The sequence below is a fragment of the Drosophila eugracilis genome, unplaced genomic scaffold, assembly GCF_018153835.1.
Source record: "Drosophila eugracilis isolate 14026-0451.02 unplaced genomic scaffold, ASM1815383v1 contig_649, whole genome shotgun sequence".
NCBI classification, from domain to species: domain Eukaryota; kingdom Metazoa; phylum Arthropoda; class Insecta; order Diptera; family Drosophilidae; genus Drosophila; species Drosophila eugracilis.
The window spans coordinates 2467687-2495248 of NW_024573535.1; the positions used below are offsets into that span (position 1 = coordinate 2467687).

The 27562-nt window shown below is 41.9% G+C and overlaps 5 protein-coding genes and 1 non-coding gene across 6 annotated transcripts; 3 read left to right on the forward strand and 3 right to left on the reverse strand.

The window, feature by feature from the left end:
• Positions 1–242: 242 nt before the first annotated feature.
• LOC108117722 (probable ATP-dependent RNA helicase DDX56) lies at positions 243–2448 on the reverse strand. Its single transcript, XM_017230281.2, has 4 exons — positions 2309–2448; positions 1496–2247; positions 876–1304; positions 243–822 (listed from the first exon to the last, which is right to left on the reverse strand). The coding sequence occupies exons 1-4, from the start codon at positions 2372–2374 to the stop codon at positions 381–383; spliced, it is 1689 nt and encodes a 562-aa protein (XP_017085770.2). The 5' UTR covers positions 2375–2448; the 3' UTR covers positions 243–380.
• Positions 1364–1456, reverse strand: LOC121530386. The gene has a single exon (XR_005993940.1). It is a non-coding gene; the product is annotated as a small nucleolar RNA Z30a (small nucleolar RNA).
• A 652-nt stretch (positions 2449–3100) lies between the features above and the next one.
• Positions 3101–4637, forward strand: LOC108117720. Its single transcript, XM_017230279.2, has one exon. It carries the CDS (start codon positions 3358–3360, stop codon positions 4546–4548), a length of 1191 nt encoding a protein of 396 aa, XP_017085768.2. The 5' UTR covers positions 3101–3357; the 3' UTR covers positions 4549–4637.
• A 333-nt stretch (positions 4638–4970) lies between these two features.
• On the forward strand, positions 4971–5715 carry LOC108117721 (mpv17-like protein). The gene has a single exon (XM_017230280.2). It carries the CDS (start codon positions 5150–5152, stop codon positions 5684–5686), a length of 537 nt encoding a protein of 178 aa, XP_017085769.1. The 5' UTR covers positions 4971–5149; the 3' UTR covers positions 5687–5715.
• A 625-nt stretch (positions 5716–6340) lies between these two features.
• On the forward strand, positions 6341–8416 carry LOC108117673 (protein misato). Its single transcript, XM_017230201.2, has 3 exons — positions 6341–6461; positions 6518–7247; positions 7307–8416. Exons 1-3 carry the CDS (start codon positions 6381–6383, stop codon positions 8218–8220), a joined length of 1725 nt encoding a protein of 574 aa, XP_017085690.1. The 5' UTR covers positions 6341–6380; the 3' UTR covers positions 8221–8416.
• A 9350-nt stretch (positions 8417–17766) lies between these two features.
• Positions 17767–18159, reverse strand: LOC108117683 (acidic proline-rich protein PRP33). Its single transcript, XM_017230210.2, has one exon. The coding sequence runs from the start codon at positions 18117–18119 to the stop codon at positions 17838–17840; it is 282 nt and encodes a 93-aa protein (XP_017085699.1). The 5' UTR covers positions 18120–18159; the 3' UTR covers positions 17767–17837.
• Between the last annotated feature and the right edge of the window lie 9403 nt (positions 18160–27562).

A 27562-nucleotide genomic window follows, 5' to 3' on the forward strand; every position in this document is an offset into this window, starting at 1 on the left:
AATTAACTGGAAACTTTTACGTATTTACTCTCAGAAACTGCAAAACAAATACCTATTTGAAATGCCAATAAATTTTTGTATTTCCAATTTTGTTAGCTACATTAGGGAAATCGATGTGTTAGTTCTAGAGCCAATTATTATCCCTCAGACTTTGGATGACAATTTCTATATTTACTCATAATCAGTCCCACTTATATAGACAGTACTTTTTTTAATGATCATATTGAGAAACAAAATAAAACTGTAAAAAATCCACTTTTTGTATTTGATTGTTTTCGATAAAAAACGCACACACAGTAACGTTTTGCTTAATTTAACAAGTTCTGCTTACACATTATAGCGACTATATATAACAAGCTTCCCCAGTGACAGTTGCTCCCCTAGAATGCCTTTTTTTTTCTCCGGGGGCCAGGACGCCTCTTGCCAAAGTCCACCTGACTTACCATCAGTGGGTCATTGCTCTGTCTCTCATAAGCAGCTTTGGCTGCCGACTGGCGTGGTTGTTTGGATTCCGAAGCTCCACTGCCAGATGAGGATGTGGCGGAGCCTACCACTCGCTTGAGAGCCTTCGGGACTATGTATTCGGGCATGTCAGACAAGTGACTTTGCACCTTGATAGCGCGAAGTGGTTTATCGTGCCGCAGCGCTTGCAAATCGCGCTTATTTTCCTCAAAGAATCCCTTAAGCTTCTCGCAGTTCAGAATTTCGGTCTTTATTTCCCGGATCCGCGTATCGTGAACGGCAACACGAGTGGCGGCACGCCAGCAATCCTGGGCACGATAACGGAAGGATTCTACCTCCTCCATTTTAAACTGGTAGTTTCTGAAATTGTTATGTTAGAATATTAACTCTTTAAGATAGTATTTATTACGTACTTGATGATTTGCTCGCCCTCCTGGACGGCGAAGCTGTCAGATAGTTTTTTCTCCACGGCATCGTTCACCTTGGCTTCCTTCATGCTTACAAATGATAATACAGAGCCCTTGTTGTTCCCTCTTGCCGTCCTGCCAGCCCGGTGAATATACGACGTGACATCCCTTGGAAAGTCAAAGTTTATCACGTTGTTTACGCACTGGAAATCAATGCCACGTGAAGCACTAGATTCAATATCCCCGCTACGCGTCGTTTTTCGGTTGGCTGAGGATTTGCCATCAGGCTTCTCCAGATGATGTTCGTCAGAGGCGATGATGATATCGTAGGTGCCTTTGTTGAACTGGCTAATTGTATGGATGCGAATGTTGGCAGGCAGCTCGGAGTTCAATACGCAGGCACGGATTCCAAATTGCTCTAAGAACAAGCGAACCCTGAAATTGGATAGTGATTAGTGCCATGTAAAATGGGTTTATCAGTATTTTAAAGTTTTTGCCGTCAGCGAGAAGATTAGTTACTAGTCACACGTGTGCCAACTGTTGTCAGCTGCTCACTCCTTTTATACTTTGGTTTATCATCATAAGCTCCACAGAATTTTGATGGCGATTTAACATGGTTTACTTACTTGTAGCAACGATCGATACTGTTCACAAAGATGATGCTCTTTCCGCGTATGAGCCTTAACTTTAGCAAAGCAAACAATAAAGCCGGTTTGTCATTCTCCTCAGCAAGAATGCGCTGGTGTGTCAACTGATCCTGCGGCACTAGCTCCGGCTCCTCGAGCTTCAACGTCACCGGGTTATTCAGGCACAAACCCTTCATACGTACCACATCGTCGGTTAGTGTGGCAGAGACTAAGACAGCTTGGTAGATAGGAGGAAGGTGCTTGATCAACCGCTTGAAATCCTTTTCGTAGCCAAAGGCAAACACCAGATCAGCCTCGTCCACCACTAGAGTCTCTACGTGCTTCAGATCCACAACACCTCCGGCTTCGGCATGGGCCAATAGTTTTGCAGGTGTCGCCACCACGATATCAGGTCTTTCGGCCAAGGCATGCCGCTGGGTCACTGCGTCACTAGAGCTACCGGCAATATCCGCAACGCGGACCACTTTGCCGCAGGACTCGACCAGTTGCTCGATCACCTTCCTAGACTGCCGGCAAAGTTCCTTTGTGGGTGCCAGAACGACTGCGCTCACACACTGCTCGCTGGCGTTTAGTTTGGAGTTAAGGATTTTCTGGATCAGAGGCAAGGCGTAGGTAGCCGTCTTGCCAGATCCGGTGCGGGCACGCACTACCACATCCTTGCCCTCTAAGAGCAGCGGAATCGCCGTGGACTGGATGAGCGTGGGTTGATGCCATCCCAGCTGAGCCACCGCCTGGAAAATGAGTAAAGTTCCTTTAGTACAAAAGATGTCGTCTGGAGACCGAGGATCTCACCTTGAGGATGCGTTGGTCCAGCTCCAACTCGTGAAACTGTACCGTTTTCTGGGTCTTCTGGCTCATAGCGGGTAGCTAGCAAAACCCTGGGAAAGTGCGCAGCACACGTTTTCGGACACAAAAAGAACGATTGAGGGTGTATCGCCCTTTGGATATATCGTCGGCAGTATCGATAGTTAACGGAATCGACTAGGTTTTGCGCCTATATTTAAAAAATGTATGTACAGTGCGCTAAATATACTTAAACTGCGTAGACGTCACAAGAATGTTCATTCTTAATTCCAACTGTGTATCTCTTATACTTCCTGGGATCTGAGCGTTCAAACGGACGAACATGACTTAATCGATCCGGCTTTTGATCCTGATCAAGAATATATATAGACACTTTATAGGGTCGGAAACGCTTCCTAGAAGGAATAAAATGGTTAAAAATAAGACAAAAAATACTAACAGTAACGATAATGTATAGAACTGAGCTTCAAAAATGTTATCCAAAGTATTTATACCATCTTTTAGCCATAACATCAACTTATTTAAATAACACTGTTTTGATTTTGAAATCCATCGTTTATTTCATTATTTCAGAACCAACTGGTTGCTGCATACAAATATATAACTATAACTATACGATAAGAATTATAGATTATTCTTCCCCATTTCGCGTTAAAAAGCTACTGCTTTGATTTGGTGACTGAATTAATGTTTAAGTGATGGCAAAGAAACATCGATATAAAGAAAAAGAATCGATGCTTGAACCATTTATATCGGTGATTAAATCGATTCTTTCCCAGTTCTAAAACACATGCGAGGGCAATGTGATTATATTGAAATTTAAATTGCTAGCCATCAGAAAATCGCAGAAAATAAGATGCGGAAATAATTGAGTTGAAGAAGGAAAAGCTACGTTATAAGAAGGCTGGAACTCAGCAGACACCACAAGCAGCAGGATATAGCAGCAACGCCCAGCACGGCCACTACCCAGGCAGGCCACGTGCAAATTTGATTCTTTTCTACCGTAAATAAGAATTAATTTAGATACAAACAGGATAATGTCGCACCAGGATGCTCAAAAACTTCGCCAGCAGTTTCTAGAGAATGAGCCGTTTAACGAACTGGACTCAAGTGTGGCAGCTCGTAAATGCTGCGGTGATGCGCTTCAGAACTTTGATGCCCAATCCCATGAGGCATGGTTACTACACTGTCCCAAGGGAACAGATTTCCAGCAGCTGACCGGCAAGCGCATCAAGATGCCCGGAAAAAAGTATGTGGGTGATCTCCAGGTGCGGGCCAAAAATTACTCGGTTCCGCGTAGTGAGGCTGTTGGCTATGTCACCTCCAAGGGGAGGTACGACCTTAGGAAACTGCACCTTACTGGTTACGTAGTGGTCAGCAAACGCCTGAATGCCAAGCAACCCCCGACAGGTGCGGAGGAGCAGGTATTTCCCACCGTTAAAACGCAGCAAAGGTACAGATTTCGCATCCGTCATCCTTTGTTCGGACACGATTTCAAGGAAGTCATTCAAGTGCCCAATGAGATTAAAAAATCTATCACGAAGGCGTACAAGCAAACTGTTAATGCGAATGCCAAGCTGTGGCGTACAGCTAACTACTACGATACTCGCAGCAAAATGCTGGCCACCACCAAAACACTAAGTCAAAAGGAATACGATGACCGACAGACTGCGTTTACTGGAAACCAACCTATGTATAATTACGGATCATTGAGCTTTCACCGTAACAACTTTAGCCAACCGGAATCTGTGGAGTTAGTAGACTCTGCCGACGAAGCTGTTCCTGTCAAGAAGGGCAAGAATAAAAAAAACCAAACGTCCGTTCTAGAAACCGGATATGAACTGGTTGAGATCAAGGAAGAAATTCTGGACGAGAATGACTCCCCCAAGAAGCAAAAGAAGAACAAATCGACTGCAGCAACAAATAAGCCCGCCGATTTGGTTGTGATAAAGAAACAAAAAAATCGTAAATCAATTGGGGGAATCCATGAAAATGGAACAGAAAATATTCTCGACGATATCGTGGAGATCAAAAAGGAAAAAGTCGACCCAATAACAGAAACTGATGTGCCCACAAAGCGAAAGAAGCGAAAATCTAATGGAGAAGTCCTTGTAAATGAAACCGGCAACACCCTTGACGATGTTGTGGAAATTAAAACGGAAATAGAAGAGGTGGAGATCGCGGATTCACCGCCGCGAAAGCGCAAGAAGCTAAAAACCAACGCATAGACCGGCGAACAATTTCTCCGCATAAGTTAATTCCTAGATAGGTTACTTTCGTTTTCAAATAAAAATAAAAATCTGTTAATAATCATGAATATTTCGAGTAATCCCGTAAATGCTAAAATACTGAATCCTTCCAAAAAATTTTAAATTATTTTTTTAATTTGCTGCTTTTTTCTTTCTTTAAAATCATTGATGGAAAGATATATGTTTTGTATGTTAAATAATGACGAGAAACAGGGTTGCCACCCCAAAATTTGAACGAATAAACAATTTAGATCATAAGCGACACAATTTTCTATGCAGTGAATATAGAAAAATCAGTAAAACAATGAATAAATGAAATAAAATTTATTTATAACGCTTAAAACTTTTCGAGATTTCTCTAAATTATTGAATTCATGGATTTGACATTTTTGATCTCTATGTGTTTGTGTGTTTTTCGTTTTCTGCCATTTAGGACACAGAAACCGGACTCTTTTGAGTTTAATAGACAACCCTTTAATACATACGCGATGCGATGTTCAGCACATCGGATCGGTAAATCTGAGTAAAGTGATTTGAATTTGAAAGTAAACATTACCAAAAATACTGAAATCAGATTAAGATGTCGGCACTCAAGGCGTACCTCAAGGAGATCGTCAACGTGGCGGCGGTAATGGGTCTGGGTGATATGGTAGCCCAGTTTGGCATAGAGAAGAAGCCGCTGAACGAATGGGACACCGGGCGAACCCTTCGATTCGGTGCCCTGGGGCTGGTGTTCGTTGGTCCGGTTCTCCGGCAATGGTACATCTTCCTGGAATCCCGGGTTCCAAAAACCTTAAATCCAATGCGCCGCTGTGTTACCAAGATGCTGGCCGACCAGTGCATCATCGCGCCACCCTTTACATTGGCCATGTCTTTCCTGGTGCCATTGGTTAACGGCGAGCCAGCCGACCAGATTCGGAAGCGTATATTTGAATACTATCCATCCCTGTTGGCCCGCAACTACATGCTCTGGCCAGCAGCCCAATTGATTAACTTCCGCTTCGTGCCGTTGAGCCACCAGGTGCTCTACGTCCAGTGCGTCGCCCTCATCTGGAACAGCTACCTCTCGCTCGTGCTAAACAAAACTGTGGATCCGCATCCCAATCCCACCAAATAAATTTTAAACTTACAAAGTTTTACACGTGATTTTTGACTTTGTTTTGCTTATCGCTTCGTAAGGGGTATTCTATGGGGTGTGCTGGCCCTTGGAGAGGCCCCACATACTAATATTATCGTGTGGCAATAAAATTTTCTTTAAATTGAGAAAATTTGGGTTAAAACAGGCATATTCGTTTTAGATTCTTTTCGAAGATTTATCAAAAAAGTCTGTCAAAGTTAAATATTTTGAGTAATAAAGCTGTATTGAGTACATCCATGAATTAATATTTTTGGCTTTAATACAGAAGATTGATCTTCAAATGGTTTTACTACAGCCCAATATTATTGCAATAAACTGCCAATATAATACCTATGTATATATGTGCAATAGATACCAAGATTTATGTACATAAGTTGCAATACATAAGATAATATGCTTTGAATTTTAATCTGTTGGCTAAAGAAATCTTTGCCAAATGTAAAACACAATTGCGAACAATCAGTACGAAAAGTTAACATATGTACTTATAATATGAATATAAATATATCTAAAGTAAACGCTAAGAGGTGGCGGTTTCGAGGTAAATTATTTATTGCAGTGTCTACAGGGTACCCCTCGGTCTATAGACATAGCCCGTTTTCGTGCGTAAAGTTATCGATAAGTTCTGCACAATCGAACCGCGCATACAAATTAGTCACTTTTGCCGGCTGTTATGGACCATACAGGTGAAATTCTGACCTTCCAGTTTGGAACTTACGCGAATTATGTGGGTGCCCATTTCTGGAACCAACAGGTGAGTTGGCCCATCCACCGTGTAAACGAGAAACTGCAAAAAATACGCATTTACAGGAGGCGAACTTCAGGTATGGAGACGAAAGCAACCAGGTGGTCGAGGAACAGCTGCCGAACAATGATGTATTGTACCGGGAGGGGCTGAATGCCCTCAATCGCACCACCTACACGCCCCGCCTACTGTCCGTTGACTTGGCCGGAACTCTGGGACACCTTCCTGTCACCGGCGAGCTATACGGTAATTTCGTGCAAAGGGATGAGGAACTGCTACCCCTGGGCACCGGCGAGGAACTGCAACAGGCTCGCCAGCGGGCTGAGGAAAGCGGTGTGTTCCCCTCGCATCAGCTTGAAGTGCAGGAGCAGCCGCAGGCCGCCATTTGCGAGTATCAGCGGGATTTACTGAAGAACTCCGTGGCGCCCGAGAAGAACTATAAGCTGGCAGAGACGGCAAACAGTTGGGCAGACTTCCTCTACGCTCGGTACCATCCGCGAACCCTGAATGTGTTACCGGGCCTGGTGAGGGATCCGACTGTCCAGACGTTGGGAACCTACTCCGCCGGAATAGAATTGTGGCAGGAAGCTGCCTTCAACGAGGAGTTTAATGATCGTATCCGCTTGTATGTGGAGGAGTGCGACGGCCTGCAGGGCTTCCATGTGGTATTTGACATTGACGATGGTTTCGGCGGTCTGGCCGGGAAGTGCCTGGAGCACCTGAACGACGAGTACAGTCGGGCAAGCTTTGTGGTGCCGCTGCATTATCCCAAGATCACTAGTTATGCTCAAGCCGGTGAGTAAGATGACTTTTAAGAAAGACCACGATGAGAACACTCTTTCCTCTCTCTCTAGATACCCGTTTGTCGCACAGCATCCGTGTGGTGAACAGTGTGATGAGCTACCATAATCTAAGCGAGCAGGCGTCGATGTTTACACCACTGTCCACTCTGGAAAGCATCTGGAGGAATAATAATCTCAAGTCGCGCAGCCTGCCGGGACTTCAGTGGCAGGTAGAAAATCTTTACCAGACATCGGCACTGCTAGCTGGCTTTTTGGATACGGCCACCTTGGGTTACCGTTTGCGACAAACTCCAGAGTCTCTGCTACGCTTTTGCGAACGTGTTTCTCCTTCGGGTCGGAAGATGACTGCCGCAGGAGTAGCTCTGCCATTCGGCCTGAGGGAGGGTCAGGATCTGATAGAGTTTCTGGACCAGAGCGGAGACCATGCGCTACTGACACAACTCACGCCCGGTTGTGAACCGGGCACCTCATATGTGGTGCAATCAGTCATGGCTCGTGGCATTCCCGCAGAGCGTTTAAAGCGCCCCAGGGAGCAGGCTGGCGAACAACTGCGGATGGCTGCCTATGGGTGCGACAGTGTCTCCCACATGCTGCAGCTATACTACCAGTGCAGCTATCATGGCAGTGTCACGAATGCAGCAGCCACACCTCTGCCACTAAAGACGCAACTGCCATTTCCTTATGAGATTTTTGAAAGCAGCATTTCTAGCGATGGCTTCCGCCTGCCAGTCGGAGCAGAACGTGAGTCGGGTTCTCGTGTAGATTCCGCTCCTATGCTAGCCGCCTTGCAGAACTCTACCAAGCTTGGCGAGCATCTGGATAATTTGCACGCCCAGACACATCGGGTGCAGTTGGCCAAATTGCAAGCATACTCTAATTCTGGCTTGGAGCGCGATGAGTACGAAGCGTCGTTGGATCAGCTGCTCGAGTTCCGTGACCTTTATGCAGACTCGCAATACCTATAGAATGGTGGTACTCCACTAGGAGGAACAAAACTTTGTGATAAGCCCTAGGATAATTCACTCAATAAACACTTTTTCATTTACATTAATACTAAGGATATCGCTATTATTTATGAGCCCTTCTATGTAATTCACTGTTTTTGTGTATTTAAATGGTTTTACTTTGCATTAAAAATCAGCAAGAATTATTTTTATAAAATTAACCATATTTTTGCCAAGGTCTTAACATTTCTATGCATTAAAGAACAGAAATTAAATTCTTATACCCAGAAAAGCTCCGACGAATGCACACGATTTGCATAGCTTTAAGAAGTTCCTAAAGTATAAGCTATTTGTACTGCACCCCTTGTCTTCATCCTCAAAGGTGTCAGGTTGGTTAGGCTTCCCCCGGAGCGGAAGTTGTTGGGCCCCCACCTGCGGCACTTCGTGATTGGCACTCTCGGAAGCGGCTTTGATATTTTCCGCGTTTCCAGGAAAGCGAGGAAAAGCCAAAACAAAACAAAACAAAAACAATTTTTGTCTGGGCAGAAAGATTTTAAGAGTCGTCAATGGATTTCCTAACAACGACGATGACGACATGGACGTGCCCAAAGAAATCGGTGAATTTTTATTTGCATGGCAATCAATTTTTATACCAGCTATCCTGGAAAATTCTTGGGGTATATATGTATGTATGTATTTTGCTTTAAAAATAAAAAAGCTGTTCTACAGCTCCTGAGCTTGTAACTAATCTGTAATCGATGAATATATAAAAAATAGTTTAAAAACTTACATAAACATATTTTAGACCACATGCGCCTTTTATTAAATGATTATTTGTGTTATATATATTTTTAATATAATATATTATTGTAGTAAAAACTTGATACGATAAACATTAAAAACCAAGCAAAGAAATTTAAAAAGTTCGTAAATAAAAAATTGTTTAACGTGATTAATCGTGATTTAATCAAAGTAACTTCATTAAATTTTTAAAAGAACTGCTTCACTACTTCGAAGTAAGCTTCAGAGCCAATGGGTATCCTTGTGTCGTCTACCATTTGTGACCCCATTTTGGTTTATTTGCTGTCTTCGCTGTTGACCCAAAGGACCTTTTCTGGCCGACTTCACCTTTCCGCGACGAGTACGTGCGGCTACTTGCCGCTTTGTTTAACCTTAACCCTTGCGGATCCGGATCCGGATCGGGAGTTGGGCCCGCCTAATTTATACGGAAATTTATTGCCAATAAAGCGGCAGTAATTGAAATCTCAACGGGAGTAAATCACAATTTTATGGACTGCTAACGGGCGGCGAATAGGTGGTCTGGACTTGGGCTTGGGCTTGGAGATGGAGTGGAGATGAGGCTTAATAATTCGGGGAGTGCTTTTTATTTGCCGGTCAAGTATGCCGCACCACCCCTTCGCATCCACATTGTTGTGCAAATTAAATTTCAATTTGATTGGCACCGTTCCTTTAATATTCCAGCGTCTTTCTCTCTATCCGAGGTCCTTAAAGCAGCTGCTGCCTTCCGGGGAAAAAAGGACCAAATCCGAAATTAAAATTACGCCAACGACTTTAATGGAATATGTGCGTGGAATTCGAAATGGCAATTGAATAGCCTGCCAAGCTAGTGGAGTGTATATGTTTCCTATATTGTTTTTTGCAGCTTTTAATTTCGTTTTCATTTTTGTTTCGGTCTGCATCTGAATTGGGACGGGTCCTTGCATTAGCATGCAGTCCTGCCACTGGACACCCTCCCTCTCGCTCGACCTTCTATATTTATGTTTGATTAATGTGGATTGGAAGCTCTGCCATCTAAACGATGACGATTTAATTTAAACTTCTACAATACCTTACTTACTGTTCAAAATGGAGCACATCCCTCCACTCTCAAGAAGATTGTAAATATAAAATAAGTAAAGTGAGGCGAATAGTTTAATTTTTGTAGACCAAATTTACACAGCTCCAATCTAAAGGACAAGAAGATATATTGTTTTAACTGGGACTAGGGTTCAGTGAGAGAAATCACCTCTTAGTTTTGTATATATGGAATAAGTTTAAATATTAAATTAAGACTTTAACTCTTAAAAATAAAGCGTAGATTCTATTTATATAGGTTTATAAAATGCGATAATTAACTCTCTAAAATTGATTATTAATGGTGGAAAATATAAAATATTATATATTTATATATTAACTCCCAAATTAGAGAATGAAATATTTTTCACAGTGCACCTTAAGCTCCGTTATCCCTTTATCCCTACGTTTTCAATTAGTTCCTTCAATTACTCAGTTGGTCAGCTACTTAAGTGCTTGGCTTGTTCGCCCACGCGGCAGTTGATTTTTAATTTCTGCCCGTTTTAGCCCCGTTTACAGCCCATCGCACCCATCCCACCCATCATCTCCAGACCCAGACCCAGACCCAGACCCACTGCGTCCGACTATATCTGCGGTTCTATCGCCGTCTGGGCACTTCATCATCCAGTGGAGTCCGTTGGAGGCGGCGGCCGACATTCAGCTCCCGCGGCCAAAACAAACTTAACAAAGTTAGCTAAATTTGGCCGAAGGCGTCATTTTAACTGCCGCTTACCACCACCCACTCATCGGTCTCCTTCATCCTCCCATTCGTCCATTTCCACTCACTTTTCCTCTTCCTCCCCTCCTTGCCGACATTTCAATGCCTTTTTAATCTAGAACAAAAGCAAACTTAATTTGCCACAACATCTGAGATGGCACAGGCGAAAAGACGACAGGCAACAGGCCAAAAATGGTGCCAAAAGGGGGCTTATTCAGGGGGTTGTGCTTAGGAAAGTAAGGCAGGTCTATAAGCTTTTTAAAATATTTTATATTATATTAAAATAGCTACTAAGTCCGAAAATGCAGCGATTTGATATTATTTATTTATATTGTTAAATTTTAATCTAAGAACATGTTTAAAAATTGAAAACTTTTATGTTAAAGATTCTTAATCTAATTAGAGAAACAAGAATGGAATAAAAAAATATTTATTGTTGATAATTAATAAAATATATTTAATAATTTAAGGATATTGACATTAATTTTGTCCAGTGTAAGTGAAAGGAGAGCAGAACGATTGTGAGGACAGTTCCGAGAACGTCACTTGGCACATAATTTAATTACAACAACACTTTTGGGGCCACCACCACCCACAGAGGCAATGGCACTTTGAAGTAAGCCACCCAGCCACCCGAAACACCACCACTTCCCGACTCCACCACTCATCGCCAGGAGTCGAGTGTTGAATGAACAACAACTTTCGAGTGCAACGCGTCCTGAATTGTAATTAGTGCCCAGGAGCCGCCAGTTGGAAGAGGATTGCTTATTGGGGGAGGGGATTTTGGCCAGTTCATTTGGAAAGGGGGGCTGGAAAAATAGAGGGGGGGCTTGGCGTCGATGGGACTGCGAGTTCCTGGAGATGGCTTCACTTGATTTATGGAGCGCGCGCATTTGTAATTGTTATTACGTGTAAAAGCTCCACTCCAAAACAATCCACTCCAGTTCTGCAGTTCTTTGCCCCTCATCCCGAACCACATCCTAGACGCGGCATCCTGACCATAAATTAGTTATCGGTGCTAATTGTTAAACGGATGAAGCGTGATTTGATAAGGACATAGATGCTGTGGTGATGGTTCATGGCCAAAATCGCTTTGACCCGCTGACATTGACCCACTCCCGAAGAAGTTTAAATTGCATTTTTTGTAAACAGTAACTAATTTATTTAGATTGCTATATTAGATGTCCTCAGATGTCAGTGTTTTTTGATCACTGCCAGATGAATGGTTTAAGTATAAACTTTCTATGGTGCGTGGTGTAGGAATATTGGGCGAAATAGTGGTGGAAATAGTGAGTGTATATGGAAAAAACTATATGGTTAGAATCCTGAAACAAGATAGTTAAGCTAGGAATCCAAGGGATCAAAGTTATCAAATAGTTCTTTGAAAGTTTATTTTTATTTCGAATAACACTCAAAACATAAATAAAAGTTATTAATACATTTTAATGAGTTAACAATCAGGGGTTAGTTGGCCAAGTTCCGGGCTCACTTCCGCGCTGTGTACTTCTAGAGTTAAAGTCCTTAAACAGTTTATTAGAAGTTTCCGAATTCATCTTGGCTAAATTTGAACAGAAGAGTATTTATTAGAAGCCACACAGAACTCCTGTGCTTACTGGCAGCACATAACCATATTTGAGTGTGTGTTTGTGTTATGGCAAAGCCATAATCTTGTTGTTTTATAACTTTTAATGCCTCCTAATCCGGTTGCTGCTCCTGCCGTTCGTCCTGCTAAGCTTGCCCGGGACTCCTTTACCTTTTCCTTGGAGCCTTGCTGCCGTTTACGTGCGAGGGGAGAGGAAAATAAAGTTTCGTCGGAAATTGACCAAATGCAATTAAATAGCAAACATTTTGGCTTGAACCCATGTCGGAGATGAGTTCGCAGTTGGCAGTCAATTGCCAATTTGGAATGGAGGGAAGCATTCCCTAATCACCTGCGATTAATTCAACACTAACATTGCATTGTGCCGATGCACCAATTATGCTAAAATTACTTAACTCACGAAAAGCTTTATGTAAGCCAAGGTAATTAAGTGGCTTTAACTATTCAATAAGTCCATTCGGCACTAGAATTTGTCTTTTACTAAAACTTTGGCCACAAGCTGAACAATGACTTAAGCCCCTTGGCTATTGTTATTTGGTCAAGGCTTTCAGCAAAATTCACTGGATTAAATTACGAAATTCTTATCAACTTACAATTAATCATAATGCTGATGCACTTGCTTATGCTTATTACGGCTCAGAATGAATGGAAAAACATTTTTAATTAAATCTATTTGTGCAATTTATATTTCAAATTCGGCGAAAGGTATTTATTTTCATTTCTCTCGAAATTCAAAGTTAACAAAATAAATAAAATGGAAAAGTACTTTCTGCAGATATTTGAAATAAAATTTTATTAAATCCTTTATCACTTTGCAAATGATAATATTATTATTGTCTAATATAACTAATCAGGGGGGAAGGCTTGGGTCGAGTGCCACGACTAACGGATACCCGGTACTCTGTTACCCAATTTCAATATTACTAAATACATATGTCAGCAGCGGACATCGTCGCCTTTATTTGCATTACATTTTGCTCGGATTTTGAAAAGTTGTTGGTGGATCGATGGGTATTAAAGAAAGAATATTCAAAGATAAATTAAGCTCTTAGCATTCATGTTATACCTCGTATCTACCTGCTTATTTCAAACTTTCTGGATCTTAAAGATTCCGAGAGGCAGTCTTTTATACAGACAGACTGCCATGTCAGAATCGACACTGCTATTAATCCTTACCAAGAGAACATCCCGTAAACCTGTTACATCCTTTTCAAGGAATACAATACACCTTGTTCCACTACTGATAAAGGGTATAAAATGGAATTATTTTACGTTCCTGGTTTATTTTAATTGGATAAGCTGTCGATGACCATAAACATAGAAAATCTCTTAAAACATCAAAACATTTTTCCATTTAAAAAAGGAAGCCAGGGTTTTAATATGCACAGAATCGTTCTTTAATGTTTACAAATTTGACTGTACCACGCCAAACCAAGTAGACAAATTTCGAGCGTGGACAGATTTGGAGACTTATGCCGTGGAAGAAGCAGTGGAGGATTCCGTGGAGGACTCTGTGGAGGACTCTGTGGTGGAAGAAACTGTGGTGGAGGAAGCTGTGGTGGAGGATGTGCTCGTAGACGCCTCGGTGGTGGTGGTGGTGGTAGAGGTGGTTTGGTTGCATGGTGGTCCCCATGGTCCTGGGCCCCCTGGACCTCCTGGTCCTCCTGGGCCTCCTGGGCCTCCTGGACCTCCTGGACCTCCCGGACCTCCTGGTCCTCCAGGGCCTCTGCCTGGACCTCCGGGACCTCCAGGTCCTCCAGGGCCACGACCTCCTGGTCCTCCGGGACCACGACCTCCTGGTCCACGACCACCTGGACCGCCAGGACCACGTGGACCCCATGGACCACCTGGTCCTTGAGCGGAGGCCACAGCGACCAGAGCAACAAGAGTAACTAGGATAATGGTACGCATTTCGTTATTGGAAAGTGAACGAATCGAACTGATCTTGGCGTTCTCGGATAGCGGTATATATACCTCCCGCCTAGGGAAACTCTTGGCGGCACATGTGTTCTATCCGTGACGTGTGCTTGCTAAGCAAACTAACGTAGCTGTGGATTAGGAGAATTCCACTGGCCAAGTCAGTAACTTCGTGTTTGGCATTGGCCTTCGCTATGGAGTTCAGCCAGACAGAAAGAGTGCAAAGATGTTTGTGTTTTGAAATTAAAAAAATGAAAATCTGGATAATGGAATTTCGTGTCATTCTATTCGAACTAAACAAATACTTTACAATACTATTACCATTAACTTTTAAGGTGAAGATAAAAGATATCTTTAGTATAGCTTATTTTAAATTGAAACAGTTTACGAGTGTTTTCCCTTAGTGTAGCACTTCCACCAGCTGTTTGCTGGCTTGCTTTATCGTTCTTAGACAAAAGAAATAGCTAATGATCTGGGCCTGCTCCGTGTGTCAATATCTGAGCCAAATATTTGCCGGCAATGGAAAGACAATGCAATTTCTGACCAGGCGTCAGTGGACTTAGTGTTTGTAAAGCATCTATAATATTTTTGTCTTTTCTATGACTATGAGTTACCTAAGAATGTTCCAAAGTGTCTAGTATTGTTATGGATGTTTGAACAAGTGGCTTTGATGAGCTCAAATGAAAGTAAAGTTTGTACACATCTATGGATAAAAACAAGTTTGGGAAGTCTTGTTGGTTATTTTTGGATTTGACGTAAAACCTGATTTAAAATCTGGTGGATTAAAACAGTTTAGCTACAGTGTTGGAAAATGTATTAGTAGTAATCATAGCTGGTAGAGTGGATCCCTATCGGCTTTATATTTGATTCAACAAAAACTAGTGGGGCTTATAAAAAGAATCTATATCCTATGTTAGTAAACCATCTTACATAGCCTGTCTGTGCAACGAAACTCTTGTCATTGGCAGTTTTGTGAAGAGTCGTAGTAGTATAGGTCCTAGATCTATATAGATAACAAATTCTTAACATATTTTATGATAATGATCTGTATCCTCATAAGCACATTCCTCCCAATAAACCATATTGTAATTCCAAACTGTAATTTCCAGTGTTGGAAAGAGTAGTAGTAGTAGTTAAACCAACTTTACTTTTACGATAATGATCTATATATTCATAACCATATACCTACCATTTCTCTGGCAGAGTATAATTTAAAGGAATTTGGGCAACTGTCATTCGCAGTGTTGGAAAGTGTTTTTGTTCAATTATTTCCATCTGATGCCGGTAGCATTCCTGCCCTTCTCAGCTCCCCCCCACACGCACATATGCATGCCATGAAGTTGTTGTTGTTAATTGGAATAAATTGCTTCGGTGCTTTATTTAAAGAGGAATTTGTTTTGTTGCTGCTGCATCGTACAACAAAATGCTTAATTAAGTTTTTGCTCGTGTTGCTTCTATTGCTGTTTGTCTACACTTTTTCTAAATGCCTCTGGCTGTGTGCGTGTGTGTCTGTGGGTGCGTGTGTGCGAGTGTGCCCGTGTGCGAGTGAGAGGGCGAGACTCAAATGTTGGTAATGAACAGTTAGCAAATGCAAGGGTTATTTTTTTTTCGGTGATGTGGGGTTGGAGTAAAAAGATGGAGACAGGGAAACTATCTGCTATACACGTGGGGAAAAAGTGGTACAGCCATATATTAAGACTAATTTGAGAGTTTAAATTGAATGTTTATTGGAACAGTGTAACACGAAATTGTTAGGTTAAGACTTTACTTACCTTTTAGTACTTTACTACCCTTTTTTAAGGTGGCTCGTGATGGTGGTTCATATTGAATAGAATATAAGAAAAGCCTTTTACATCATTAAAATTATATATTAAAAAAATAATAATAAATATAATATTTAATAATATTTAAAAATAACCTTAATTTCTGGGTAAACCCATCAACTTTTCGCCGTGCATTTTCAAGCATTTTCATTTTGAACGATTCTCGTAGCATTTTGAGTGAAATTAAAATTGCCACACTTAGTTTTTTGTTGCTGTTGTTTGTGTCTGGATTTTCAATGTTGCTGTTGCTGTTGCTGTCGCTGCTACTGCTGCTTTTCGGTGGAAGGAAGATGGGTGTGCGGGCCCTGTAAGGGTTAAGGCTGCTAAACCACGACGGGCAAAAAGCCAAAAGCAAAACAAAAGAAAAGTTTTATTTGCATTTCTTTGGCATTTCGCTGGCAAAAGAAAGTGAAGCGAAAGAAGTCTGCAGGTATGCGATGCGGCATGTCCTGGCCCAGAATTCAGAATCCATAGCCCAGAATCCTTCTGCAGGATGGCTTACCGGCCCAGGGGAAGGACCCAGGCCACGTGAAACTTGTTTCATCTTGAAAAGTACAACAGCAATGCCAACAACAAATAAAATAAAATAAAATGAAATAAAATCCGAAGAAGAAAAAAGCCAAACTCATTTTACACAGATTCCTCGCCTTTCCCACTTTTCAACTTCCTTCAGCCGAGCTACTCAAACCCATTTCTCTACATATAACCAATTGAAATGAATTTGTATCCTGTGGACACACACACACACAGGCACACAGACTGGCACACGCATGCAGAAACAACAACAAGAACAACAATGAGAGCAACAAGGACCAAAAAGGCGAAAACTTTGCCGACAAACTTTGACTTTGGTTATTGTTACAGTTTAACTTTGTTGCCTTTGCTATTCATCGCATTGCTCTTATTTTGGTAGCCCTTTTTTTGACAGGATATCGACTATACAAATACCCCTTAAAAAAAGGAAATACAAATATATTTTAGTTTGATAAATTGGTATGAAATGGGTGTAATTTTGAAATAAAGAGTTTTACTGAATTATTGCATTCGACTAAATAGCTTCTGAAAATGGAAACTTTATTGGATCTTTATGTAAATTTGAATATAATAATATATCTATAGTTGGAATGTATGATTTAAATTTTACATAATATTATAGAATGATATAAAAATAATAGCAGTTTTTTAGAAGATATTAAAAGTATTTCTTTTATTCATAAAAACCCTTTAAACTTGCACAGATTTGTAAGACCAATTTAATTGCACGGGTAAGGAGTACCTCAAAGTCGAGTTGGTCCTTCGAATTCAATGCCCATCGTACCGCTTTCGGTGGTCCTTATTGTTGTTGTCTCTGCTTAGTTGTACCGCCGTTGCTTTCGTTGTTTTCGTTTCGCCTGCTGTTGCTGGTGTCGCCAACGCAGACGTCGCCGCCTTCTGCCAGCGAAAAGTGGAAGGGTGGCAGTGGGGGCGTGCCAAAAAGGAAACTTTTCAAATAAAATGATTTCTTATTTAGGCAGCCGATTTGAGACACGCCCCCATTCACAGACTCATTTCCATTCCCCTGCCAGGAGTCACCATTACTCGGATTTCGAAATGGAAACTTCCCTGGCTAATGGAATCGGTACACGGTCTTTGTTTTGAAATAAACAGAATATATATATCTTTATTCAAAGTGTTTTGAAAGTTTTTATTTAAAGGACTCGGCGATCGAGTTAACGCAGCGAGGAACCTAGGCGGATGCCTCGCTGGACGACTCGCTGGAAGACTCACTGGAGTCCTCCTGGGAGGAAGACTCCTGCGAGGATGATGAGTTGCCGCCCTGAGGAGGTCCTTGGGGAGGTCCCTGGGGAGGTCCCTGAGGAGGTCCCTGAGGAGGTCTTTGGGGTGGTCCCTGACCTCCTGATCCCTGAGGTGGCCCCTGACCACCCTGCGGAGGTCCATGAGGACGATGTCCCTGGACAGCAACCAGAGCCACCATGGCGAGCAGAGCAACGAGGAAGAAGACGCGCATTTTGATTGTTTTGGTTTTGGTAGATGATTGACTTAGCAAATTTAACTGACTTAACAAACTCCCCATGAGCCCTATATATACCTCAGGGATCTGAATGGAATCGGATCGAATGCAGGTGTTATTGCAGTCCCGTGTTTTCCATGGACAAACATCAACTCTAACGTAAACAGCGATGCTAGCGACTGCATCAACTCGGGTTGTGTAAGCCGTTCATAACGGAAATACCTTGGGGCTATAGCATTTTCTATATTTACGTGAAACACTTTCAAACTGTTTTCGCTTTAATATTTCCCTCTTACTTACTTACCATAACTATTAGATTCAAGCCCCATTGATTTCTTTAACCTTAAATATGCATTTGGATTTCGCTCAAAGACCTTCTTAACCCACCCAGAGAGTGCAAATATAAAAACGGCAATGAAATAAAGTCGGGCAAAACAATTGAGCTGAAACCTTAAGCTCTTCGCTGGGATTTGGCCAAAGAAAGTGGAAAGTCCTTGCACTCGCCTGGCCCCCGTACGTACCAGCCACATTCCACAGATCCCGGAGCATTTGGCTCTTGGATGATACACCCAACTTATAAAAATTTCTGCACATGATTTCGCTTTATTGCTTTATGACTGTGTGAGAGTTTTTTACTTGCCAGAGGGCGGGCGGTGGTTGGTGTTAAAGTCTGGAGTCTTTCTTACACTTAAAAAATATTTGAATCTTTTCCTTCCTGGTTTCACTTATGGATTGGGAGTTTAAGTTTCCACCTTTCCTTATTTTTATATTTTTAAACCGTTTCCTCCTTTCATGCGAACAAAAGTCCGTGTTTTTCTCAGTGTAGACTCTTATGAATATTTCAGAGTACTGCCAGGCTCAAACTTTGACATTCAGACTGGAAGTTGCCTTTATCCCGCGGAGACATGCATATATCCTGTATCCTTGCAGCAAGTGTGTGCCCCCGCCCAGGCCCTTAAAAATTGCTAACACTTTCACTTGCAGGATTTCTTTTCTTTCCGTCTCCCTTTCTGTGTCTCACGATTGTCGGTCTGTAGTTTTATTTATGAATCTATTTGCAACAGCAACAAAAGGTCCTTTTCCGTACTCGTAATAACCTTTGATGATCTGTTTGCACGGCGCGTGCTGTGAATTGTCAATAAAAAGGCAATTTCGCCGCTCTAAAACGAACTTGGCGGACTGGGTTTTCCCTTTTCAGCACCTTATTTTTCTATGTGGTAGCCGTTATGTGGCAGCTTAGAAGTCGTTCTGACAAAACCACGATACTTTTCTGTATTTATGTAATAGCTCAGTAGAAGAAGTGTTGATTTCTATAAGTTGTTAATTTTTAGTTTGGCTTGGATCGAATGAGGTTTCCCTTTCACTTTGGTATTTACAGTGCAAGTCTTATATTCAAAATCTAGCAAAGGTTTCCAGAAACATATCTGAAGTAGTACGAAGAAAAGCATTCTGTAAATAGATCTAAGAATAAACTTAATATAAAGTTTATAATTCTTGTAGCTTGACAAGTAGGGATGCTTTAAAAGAAGCCACAACGGGATGCTTTATTGGGTTAATAGGCCGCCCGGACGTTCCGTTGATTTGCGGTCAACTGTCGCTGCCATCGGTCACATTTTGATTAACCCAAACGCAAATCCACTCACACACTCAGATAAACACTCACCGGAATGCTGATGAGGCATTTAGTGTCTGGTGTCGAGGTCCGCTTGGCATGGGCATGGACATGGGCATGGCCACGGGTGTGGGATGGATCAGCTCCCTCCATCCGGTACGTACTGCTAATACGCCGAACGGGGTCTAATAGGCCTGATTCGATTGCACAATCGGTCAGTCCGCAGGCCAGCTCCAATTTCGGATTTGCACTCCCGAACACTGGCAAACTACCAGTTTACCAGTTCACCAGACTACCGAGCCCCCAACCCAACCGAACACCCATTTCGAGCCCCAAACCATCAGTGAGTTCGGTTGAGTGAGCCGAACTGGGGCCAGAAATGTTATTATGCAAAATAATAACAACGCATCGCACTATGAAATTAAATTTTGAATCCCAGCAGTGAGTAAACTTAAAATACAAGTTATTGCAACACCACAAACCGTTTCACATGTGTGGATCCCAGTATGCGAGTTGCCACATGACTGCCTTTGACTCCGACTCCTGCTCCGACTCGAACCTTGCAGATGCGGATGTGGATGCGAGTCCTTCTCTGACTGCCTGCCCATCTGATGCCCTTTAAGAGCTGCTTTGAAAGTGGCAGGGGCTCTCTGGTATTTGGTTAACTAATTATAATCCCTACTATAGTGCCAATAAACCGGAATGATACCTTTTCAATTGGCTGCTTCATTAGGGAATATTAGATTATGAATCAACAATTAAGAGAGAACTGTGTGTATATAGACTAGAAAACTGTTTGAAGGAAACGTATTTTAAGACGTTAGGAATTCTAGTGAGTGCTCCTTAAATTTTTGTACTTTCCCAAATTTAGTTTAAAGGGAGCCTATTACCAATGTAAGATCGTTTAAGTGGTATTCCAAGCTAAGGACTCCAACTCAAGTACTGTGAAAAATGCTAAAGTTTGTAGAAAAGAATTGAAAATTTTAAAAATATAACCATTTACATATTTAACTTAAGAACAAGAGTATCCCCGATTCGACTTGATAATACCTGAAAGACGTCGCCGCAGTTTGCTGGCTGCGTTCATTCCTTTTTTGGGTTCCTGGATCGGGGATTCCCCTCTTGCTGTTGCATTTGCCGTTTTTGGCTCGTTTTCGTGGGAGTTGGAAGACAAATTGATTTCATGTCTGAAACTTCTTAAGCGCCTGCATCGAGGGAATCCTTGGCGTCCGCCTTTCCTATTCCGACTCTCTATATACGGCTCCTAGTCTGCGTCTGTGTCTGCGGCCGTCCGTGTTGTGCTTGGGTTCTCAAATTTGATATTGCACACATGAAGCGCAGTCAGATCCACCTACAACCCACTGCATTCGCCGCTTTTTGGGGGTCTTTCTTTTAACTATTTTCCTTTTTTTTGTTTTTGTCTTTTCGGTGGAAGTGGGAGTGGGAGTGTGTGTGCCGAATTTGTCTAGAAATTGATGCGCTCGCCGTTGAAACAATATAGCGAGACAACAGGCAAAGGCAACATGTTGCAAAGGCCGGCATACCCAATGCAACCACCACGCCCCCCACTAGCCGTCCCTCCAATTTGGGTTGCATGCTTTTGGCGAATATTTTGCGGCACGTCGCTGCGGCTTCGCCTCCGCTGTCATAGACATGAGCAATAGACAGATACACACATACATACATACACATACAAACGAACACATGGGCACTCGTGCCAGGCATACACTTGGCAAAATCGGTGGTCAGAGATTAGTTGGAATTTGGTTTATTTTATCGAACATTCAGGTAATCTCTGATGCTGTTAAGAACACGATAACAGCTGTTATTCCTAAAACTAAAATTATATAATATCATACTTAGCTTAATTAATGTTGTTAAGAACTATTGTTAAAATATTCACTTAATTAAGTATTCTTATAATGGTGTCTGATAAGCAATAATCATTGGAAATTAAGATATGATATGTGATATGATATGATATGATGTAACATGTCAACACGTCATGTATGATATGATATTATATGGTAATAAGCGATATAAAGTAAAGTAAAAAGCATAGCTCGCAAATAACTGTTAACCGATTCGTGCTCTCGCAAAATAACTGTTTCGCTCGCAGGCTTCGAGCAAAAAGTCTGAGAGCAACTGATGAATTGCTCTTATACAAATTTTGCTTGCGCTCAGCCAAAGAACAGTTTTTTCTGTTCTCTTTTGATCTGCTCATTCTCGTACCTTTTGCCCGCGATCGACGATGCAAAAAGTTATTTGCGCATGTATGTGTGTATGTGAACTTTCGTGCGTCACTGGGCTTTGTGAATCTCGCTCGTGCAGATTGATTAGAAATGGAACGTGAAATTAATAAAATAAAATTTCAGGAAGGTGAAATATTATGATATGATATGTTACGGTATAATGTGGTATGATATTGTACGACAATATCATGTCATGATATGTGATATGATATGATATGCAATGGTATGATGTGCCATTATATGGTCATTGAATAAGGTAATAGGTATAATAATCAAACCCTTGACATTTTTTCAAGTGTATATATGTAGCCGCGTGCGTTGCCGTATAAGTATATAGCTAAATATTTGCAATTTCGTTTTCGGTATTCCCCCAAGTGTGGCCATAAATTGCCCCCTCCTTAATACGAGGTGCAAGCCATGCTGTCCCTCAGACCGACTACCCTTGTTTCCCCCATATTTGCCACCCTTGCTATCGATTCGTTATCCTTTATTTTTGCGTTGGCTTTCCTAATCAGTTTGGTGGCCAACGAGGAGCTGACCCAAAGAAAGCAGCCAAGGGATTCAAGTCAAGTGGAACAAAGTGGATAAAAAGGGGAGAGATTTTAAGGAAGGTATCTGTAATGGATGTTGGCGGCTCATTCAATCGAAATGGATTGGGTTATGATCTATCTGCCAAGGTTGTTATCTCTGGGGCATTTTCCATATAATTTACAAGGATGTAACAATCTGAATAACAATAATTATGAATATGTGGCTTCGTATATAAATTTCGTTTATTAATTGGCTTTGTTCAACTTTTATTCAATTAAGTTCGATGAAATACCAATGCATGTTACTCGTATGTGTAATAAAAATCTTTCTGTGCCTCAATTAGTCAAGGAATTCAGAGCTTTATCCAATTCTGTAACTCCTTTTCATTAATAATTATTGAAAACGGTTTTTAATTAATAAGTTGTGTGTTGAATAATTTGCAAACCAGCATTATATTACATCTGAATGGTAAAATAGTTTTCAACTTAAATGAGAAAACCTTTAAACAATATCCCACCTCAGTGACTAAACGGTTCAAAAACTTTCGCCATTATTGCATATTATTCAAGGGAGTACCACAAGCTCATAAAGTGCCTTTCACTCGGAAAAGCGGATGGGGTAACCATAAGAATGAAAACAAATTCCACACAATATTTGCAGTATCAATAACTTGAACGTTTTTAGTTATCAGAACAGTTTATCCATACTAAGTGCGATGCTGGGAGACCTTCCTTCTATATGGCCTCATCAGTTTTGTTCTCCACCATCGACTGCGAAACTATAAAATGCCAGTCAAAAAAAGGAGAAAAAATGGAATACAAGGAAAAGTGGGGGGGAGGTGGGCAAAGTTTGCACTGCAACTTTTTGTTTTCCACACGCTTTCGAAGCAGTTGCAGTTGCCTTCTCCAGGCTTTTACCGATTTTCCCGCTTTTCCCGCTTTACCCCCGCATCGTTCAGTGCAACGGAGTATGCGTGAAAATCCTGGCAACTTGTTAGCTTATCCGGTGATTACATCGATAATGCTACGTGGTGTTTTAGCTTCCCGACTACGTGCTGTTTATGCCCGGAGAGTCAAGCGGGTCGGGCTGCCCCTAGAAATCCGAGAGGAGGCTACAGGGGGGCCACAGTCGTACGTACGGCGAAAGGGGATCCCGTGGAATGATACTGTTGCCATATCTGTTCGACTGTCTCAATGTGTCTGCGTTCGTACCGTGTTACTTTTGGCAAGGACTAAGAACTGCAAAACGCCACTCAACTATTTCTCTTTGTTGTACCCTGCAGATTGGAAGGGGATATCAGTTTTTGATCCTTGTTTGGTTCTCAAATATTTTAAAATATTTCTAAAAGTCTTCCCGTTGAGGTGAAATATGTACCTAACTTGAATTTAACAATGGTAACTTTTAGCAGATCGCAAAAATTAAATGTTTTACTAATAAAACCTTTATTCAAATTCAGAAAATTTCACTACATTTCAAGGAAGTATTTCCAAGCTTAAGTCTAATTTAATCTTTTCTAATACCTTTGGCATTGGATTTTTAAATAAATTGTCTTAAAGTTTTTATTGCTAATACATTTTTTGTATTTTTATTTTATCTTCGAAACGGCACTTTAGGGTAAACGAGAGTTCGGCTTGTTTGACCGTCAAGTCAAATATCCCCTGTAGTTTTTGGCATACAAATGCGCAAACTGCAGTCCTGGGTGGTCTGTATAGATACTCCGAACCCCCCTTGACCCTCTTCTAGTGGCACATTGTACATTTTATTGCCTTCCGCCGATGCGAGTCGAGTCGAGTCGAGAGTCGTAAGCAGAGACATTTGTATGGGCAAACATGTATCTGGTGCTCCGCGTAGCCCGCTCCTGGAAAAACCCCCTGGAAAACCCCTCAGCAAGCCATTTCACTTGCTGTTATTCACGCGCTCAATCAATTTTTCAAGTTTTTACAACCAGGAAACGGGCGTAAACCAAAAGGAGCTTTCCATTGGTTTTTTGTTGCAGTTTGCGGTGCACATTTCTTGTCGTATTTTCCCTTTGCTTTCTTTTCTTTTTTTTTTTCTTTTCTTGCCAGCTCCTAATGCAGTTTCTTCTGGGTCTGAGTCTGGCACTAATGATATTTCATTGGTTCTGATTTATGGCCAGTTGTTTGCTCCTTAGCCGGCTTTTTCCTCCCCGCCAGCTTGTGCTTTGCATTGATAACGGAGGCGGAGGAGAAGGAGGAGCAGTTTGTCCGGGGAATGGGTAATGAGTCAACAGGTGGCACCCGACAGATAAGTGTCGGGATTAGGGGCACTTTTCAAGTAACTAATTTATTCGAAATGAAGTGGCCCTAAAGTCCCAGCAAGTGGGACATCGTTTTTACATCCTTCTGGAAGTTCTCTAACAACTACATTTTGTCTATGGACTTGCACTAAATGGAAACTCTAAAATTGGGACATAAACTGAGGCTTGGATTATGTACATATATATGGAATATGGAATGAAATGAAATCAAGCTTTTCTTAGTCAATTAAAATATTTGGCAAACAGCCGCAGGTATTTATTTTAAATGTGCTTAGGTTAGGCAAAAACAATAATGAACTTCCAACAATAAATTTGAATTATTAAACGAATACTTTAATCCCACGCTGTGGCAATGAAAAGGAACTAAGCAAGACGATACGAAATGAAATAAAATGAAGAGGTTATTCGCCGGCACTTGCAATTAATGCGTAAATGAAATTTTCAACTTGGCACGTTAAAGAAAGCGGCAAAGACAATTTGATGAAGTTTTATTTTATGCCTTTTCCCAGTGCTGTATTCTACATGCTACATGCCGCCCACATTGCGTGCTTGGCGGCGCTTAATGTGGATGGAGCTGGGGAGAACGGAGAATGGAGAATGGAGATGTCTCTGGGTCTGGGGAAAAGTTGCTCCGCCATCTCATCCGGATACTTGGCTACCCGGCTACTACTGCTGTTGGTTCCCATCTCGAAGGCCGTTATGTTAACGCAATTATTACGCATTTCTTATGATGTAATCAGACGCAGCTTGGTTTTCAAATGAAAATATGCCATCCCTATCCCCATTTCCGTATCCGCATTCGTATCCGCATCCGCATCCGCATCCCCAGAATCCAGAATTCAATGCTCACCCACCCCCACGAGTTTTCCTTGCGCTTTTTGCGGCAAAACTTTTGCCAGGTGAGCTGCCAGGGCTGCCCTCCGAGCCTCCTGAAAATGAAGCAAAATAAAACTAAATTATGGCAATTGAAAATGAAAAGCGAAAATTAAGCGCATAATGAGTCGCAACGGAGGGGGGACATTCGTGGGTGGGGAATGGCAGGGGTAGGGACTTGGAAGGGGGGCGGTTTCCCAAGATTAAAGCAACAAGCGACGACAATACAGGATAATACAATAAAGGCCGACAAACAACAAACTGCCAAATTATGAGGCAAAAGTTGGCGTGAAGCAATCTCGAGAGGAAGACAAAGGAACCAGGGAAATTGGGGGCGTGGCCGCGTAGGGAAAGCGCATTATCCAGCGCCCTAATGCACTGTGCCCACAATGAACCAGGCGCCCTCATCGTGAACTCTGCCCTGGCAGCCACTTGAAGTGGTCCTTGGATCGGTGGATCAGCGGGTGGTTTTCGGGGGGTTTGCTGGGTGGATTTCGGGTGGATATTTGAAGGCTTTCCCCGGATGGGGTTGGGGGGTGTTTTTGCGGGTAGGCTGAAGTCAAGCGGCACACTGCTGGAGGAAACTCACGTGCCGTAAATCAGTCAAAAGAAATCAACTTGAGCAGCGCTGGGAAGTCTTGCAAGGAGTCTTCGGAAAACTGGCGATAAAAGTGTCAATGGCAATGCACTCTGAAAGGATTTATGGATTTATTTTGAATGTATTTTTGGTTTAGTTTGTAAATATTAGAAGTTTATTCACATAGGGAAGACTTAATACTTCGATGTTTGCATTTTTCTCAATTGAAAAGCGATAGTTAGTGCCCAAGAGGAAAAGTTTGTTTGCAAATATTTAGCGGGAATTACCCGATAAAAGCTTATATTGACGCGTTTTATTTATTTTTTTAAGCTAGGATTAAATATAGATATTTCTTTAAAAGGTTAATGACCGGCTTTACAAATTGCTGAAAAAGAGAAAAAATATTCAAGGTATTCATTCGGAAAGCAAAGCCATTAACTCGATTTAAGCCGAGATATATAAATAACTGAATAAAAGGGAATTTAAAGCGCAATATGTCATTCATGGAATGTACAATGGAAAACTGCAAACATTTTGTTATTTATTAAGAAAGAGTTGAAATCCGAATGAAATTTCTTTGACCATATTGATAGATATTTTTGGTGTGATTTTGGCCAAGTAATTATGTGCAACTACCTGGAAAACTGGTATGAAATACGATCTCTGAAAGAAATAATTAACCTTGTTTTTTTGACCCCAGGCATGGACATTTTTGTCGCCTGTCGCAGGACTAATGCATTCTCTGCATAGCTGCATGTGGATGCCCCTCTGCGAACATCCTTCCGCCCACACATGCAGCCGGGGAAAGGCAAACAAACGGCTCTGTCACTCAAATCTGACACAAGACAAATCGCATTGAGGCGGCTGCCGAATTGATCGCCCGACTTTCCCTGCCCTCCAGTAAAAGTCCCCCGGAAAATTCGCTACACTCGAGCAATCAATTCACAATTACGGAACTGCCGCTCCAATCTCATTCCCATTCCCAATCGCATCCACATGCCCATGCCCGTTCCTGTTTCCATTCCCCTTTCGCCTCTTCCCTCTTCCCTACCCACTCCCGACCATCCACATTCCCTCGAATGCAAAGTTCAATTCAATCTTTCAGTTGTCACTGGCAAAAACAATATGCGAAGGGATGCATCGGTGGCTCCGCTTGTTGTCTGCATCTTAGGATCGAAATGTACCCACACATACACATCTCCGTACAACTACACATGCACTGGGTAATGGCATTTGCAATGCGAAATCTAATGAAACGTGTTTAAAACAATTTGTTCCCAATATTGAATTATCCACATGACTGCATTTTGACTTCTT

Coding starts and splice junctions, on each gene's coding strand:
- LOC108117722 (XM_017230281.2), bottom strand. CDS start 2,374: ATGAGCCAGAAGACCCAGAAAACGGTACAGTTTCACGAGTTGGAGCTG. Junction 2,248..2,308: donor TGGACCAACGCATCCTCAAG/GTGAGATCCTCG, acceptor CTCATTTTCCAG/GCGGTGGCTCAGCTGGGATG. Junction 1,305..1,495: donor AGTATCGATCGTTGCTACAA/GTAAGTAAACCA, acceptor ATCCAATTTCAG/GGTTCGCTTGTTCTTAGAGC.
- LOC108117720 (XM_017230279.2), top strand. CDS start 3,358: ATGTCGCACCAGGATGCTCAAAAACTTCGCCAGCAGTTTCTAGAGAAT.
- LOC108117721 (XM_017230280.2), top strand. CDS start 5,150: ATGTCGGCACTCAAGGCGTACCTCAAGGAGATCGTCAACGTGGCGGCG.
- LOC108117673 (XM_017230201.2), top strand. CDS start 6,381: ATGGACCATACAGGTGAAATTCTGACCTTCCAGTTTGGAACTTACGCG. Junction 6,462..6,517: donor CCCATTTCTGGAACCAACAG/GTGAGTTGGCCC, acceptor ACGCATTTACAG/GAGGCGAACTTCAGGTATGG. Junction 7,248..7,306: donor CACTAGTTATGCTCAAGCCG/GTGAGTAAGATG, acceptor CTCTCTCTCTAG/ATACCCGTTTGTCGCACAGC.
- LOC108117683 (XM_017230210.2), bottom strand. CDS start 18,119: ATGCGCGTCTTCTTCCTCGTTGCTCTGCTCGCCATGGTGGCTCTGGTT.